Raw genomic sequence first — 1844 nt, 5'->3', positions numbered from 1 at the left:
ACCCTACATTTCTCTTTCCCTTCTGTGATATATAATAAACAAGAATGTTTTCCAGGCACTGAGTAAAACACCAAGTGCTACACAAAGGCGTACTTGCAGAAATAGCAAGCATTAGTTGAACGTTAGTAATCACTTATTTATCACTTAAATTAATTTTATTTTAGAGAGCTTCAGTGGAAATAAATGGTCTTTTATGAAGGGAAAGATAGCTCCTTTAAATTTCTTAACTAGAGCAATATAAGTTCTTTAGTCAAAAGCCACAGAAGTGTGTTTTATCCACACTGGGCATTTTAAAATAGCCATTCCACCTGAGGAATAAGTATAAAAAATATATATATTAGGGTCGTTTATATGGATGGCAATGGGAAGAAACTATATCGCAGCTGACTCAAAAGCGCTTAAACTTTTCATAATATATAAGATTTATGACAGATCTTACAACTTTAAAAGCCAAAACTCAGGTTTAGTTTATGGAATTTGATCAATGGGCACCTATCTACTTTCAGGGCATCTCTAACTTCATTTACAACTAACACTTCTCTCTGTCAGCTCAAACACTGTAAAACAGAACCTCACATACTCTGATATTTGTTTTTAATATTAGTTTTTAATATCTATTAGCATTTACCTACAGAGATTAAATGCTTTATGCTAAATATTTCCTTACATACGATAAGACACACTTAAAAACAGGCTCAGATTTTATCTGGGGACAAGTCTATACTTTAGGGACCACCCGGCCTTCTTTAAAAGGGGGCAAATTTCTCTGGGAACCTAACAATTTAATAGTGTCTTTGAACTCCACTGATGACCAAACTGTAGCTAAGCAAAATTAATTGGACCACTTGCAAATAAAACAATAGAAAAGTGTTTATTTCAAATGTCAAGCACTGCCAAGTAATTTTACATTAACACCAAATGTTAAAGAATAGGATACATTAAAGTTTTAATAACAATATTAAATTACTACGAGATTTGAATCTTCTCTTTGTTTTTCTTTCCTTAGCATGTACATATTTGGCTTTGAAAAATATGTAACTGATACCTAAAGCCTTTATAATTACGTCCCTCAGTTTAACCGTTGTCGTCTTATTCAACCAATATGGAAGCAAATTTATTGAAAAGCCAGTTTGTTTGTGAAAATACCTAAAAATATTTTTTTAAGTTTGAATGTTTTTTTTTTCTTTTTCTTATAAAACATGTCACATCTTGATGCAGTTGATGTCAAGTGTGCTTAAGTCATTATGAATCAAGAGACTAACAACAGTGGCTGCAGAAACGGGTTTGTTGTCTGTACAAAGCCGTCGGTGAAATTAGAGTACTTCCATGGTAGCTGTGCATGTCCGCCAAGCTTCGTCTGGAACTGGAGTAGAAAAGGATGTTGTGTCTTTAGGTGACCATTCCTCACAACTCAAGATGAATTCCACATATTTAAGAATTCTTGGCTGAAAGAAAAGTCTTCAAGATACTGGATGCCTCTCACCACTTTGTCAATAAACACACAAGAAAACCATTGTGTAAGGCACTCAAAAGGTTCTTATCAATCACGAGATATCAGTCACACTGACATTCATTCTCATGCCAGGACTCACGTAAGGGACAGCATGCACTGCTTTTGGAAATTCTGGAGTCATAACACGTCCATTTTCTCGAGTACTTCCTGTAACTGACAGCCTCTCCTCTCTCCTCATGGCGTCATTCAAGGTCATCTTAAATGAGAGGTGGGAGGGAAAGAAAGAAAAAAGCAAATGTTAAGGTTTTCAAATGTATCCAGAGTAAAGGCGGTGCTGCTTTTGAAAAATTTACTTCTATCTGAAAGCTTGCAGCAAATGAAAGCAAACAGC

At 35.0% G+C, this 1844-nt stretch overlaps 1 protein-coding gene across 4 annotated transcripts in view; it reads right to left on the bottom strand.

Moving 5' to 3' along the window:
• Window positions 1–1192: 1192 nt before the first annotated feature.
• The window catches only part of GRIA2 (glutamate ionotropic receptor AMPA type subunit 2), a 173307-nt gene continuing 172655 nt past the window's right edge, over window positions 1193–1844 (bottom strand). The window contains exon 16 of one of the 4 annotated variants that reach the window (XM_007461875.1): window positions 1193–1709. Coding sequence is in view for 1 of the 4 variants with exons in the window: in XM_007461874.1 (XP_007461936.1) it covers window positions 1545–1709 (165 nt within the window). In the remaining 3 variants the exon portion in view is untranslated. The remainder of the gene's footprint in view (window positions 1710–1844) is intronic. The other 3 variants (XM_007461876.1, XM_007461877.1, XM_007461874.1) reach the window with 3 other exon arrangements.

The sequence above is a fragment of the Lipotes vexillifer genome, unplaced genomic scaffold, assembly GCF_000442215.2.
Source record: "Lipotes vexillifer unplaced genomic scaffold, Lipotes_vexillifer_v1.1 scaffold214, whole genome shotgun sequence".
Taxonomy (NCBI): Eukaryota; Metazoa; Chordata; class Mammalia; order Artiodactyla; family Lipotidae; genus Lipotes; species Lipotes vexillifer.
The sequence above is the reverse complement of the archived record's forward strand: the minus strand, read 5'-3'. Positions and strand labels throughout refer to the sequence as shown.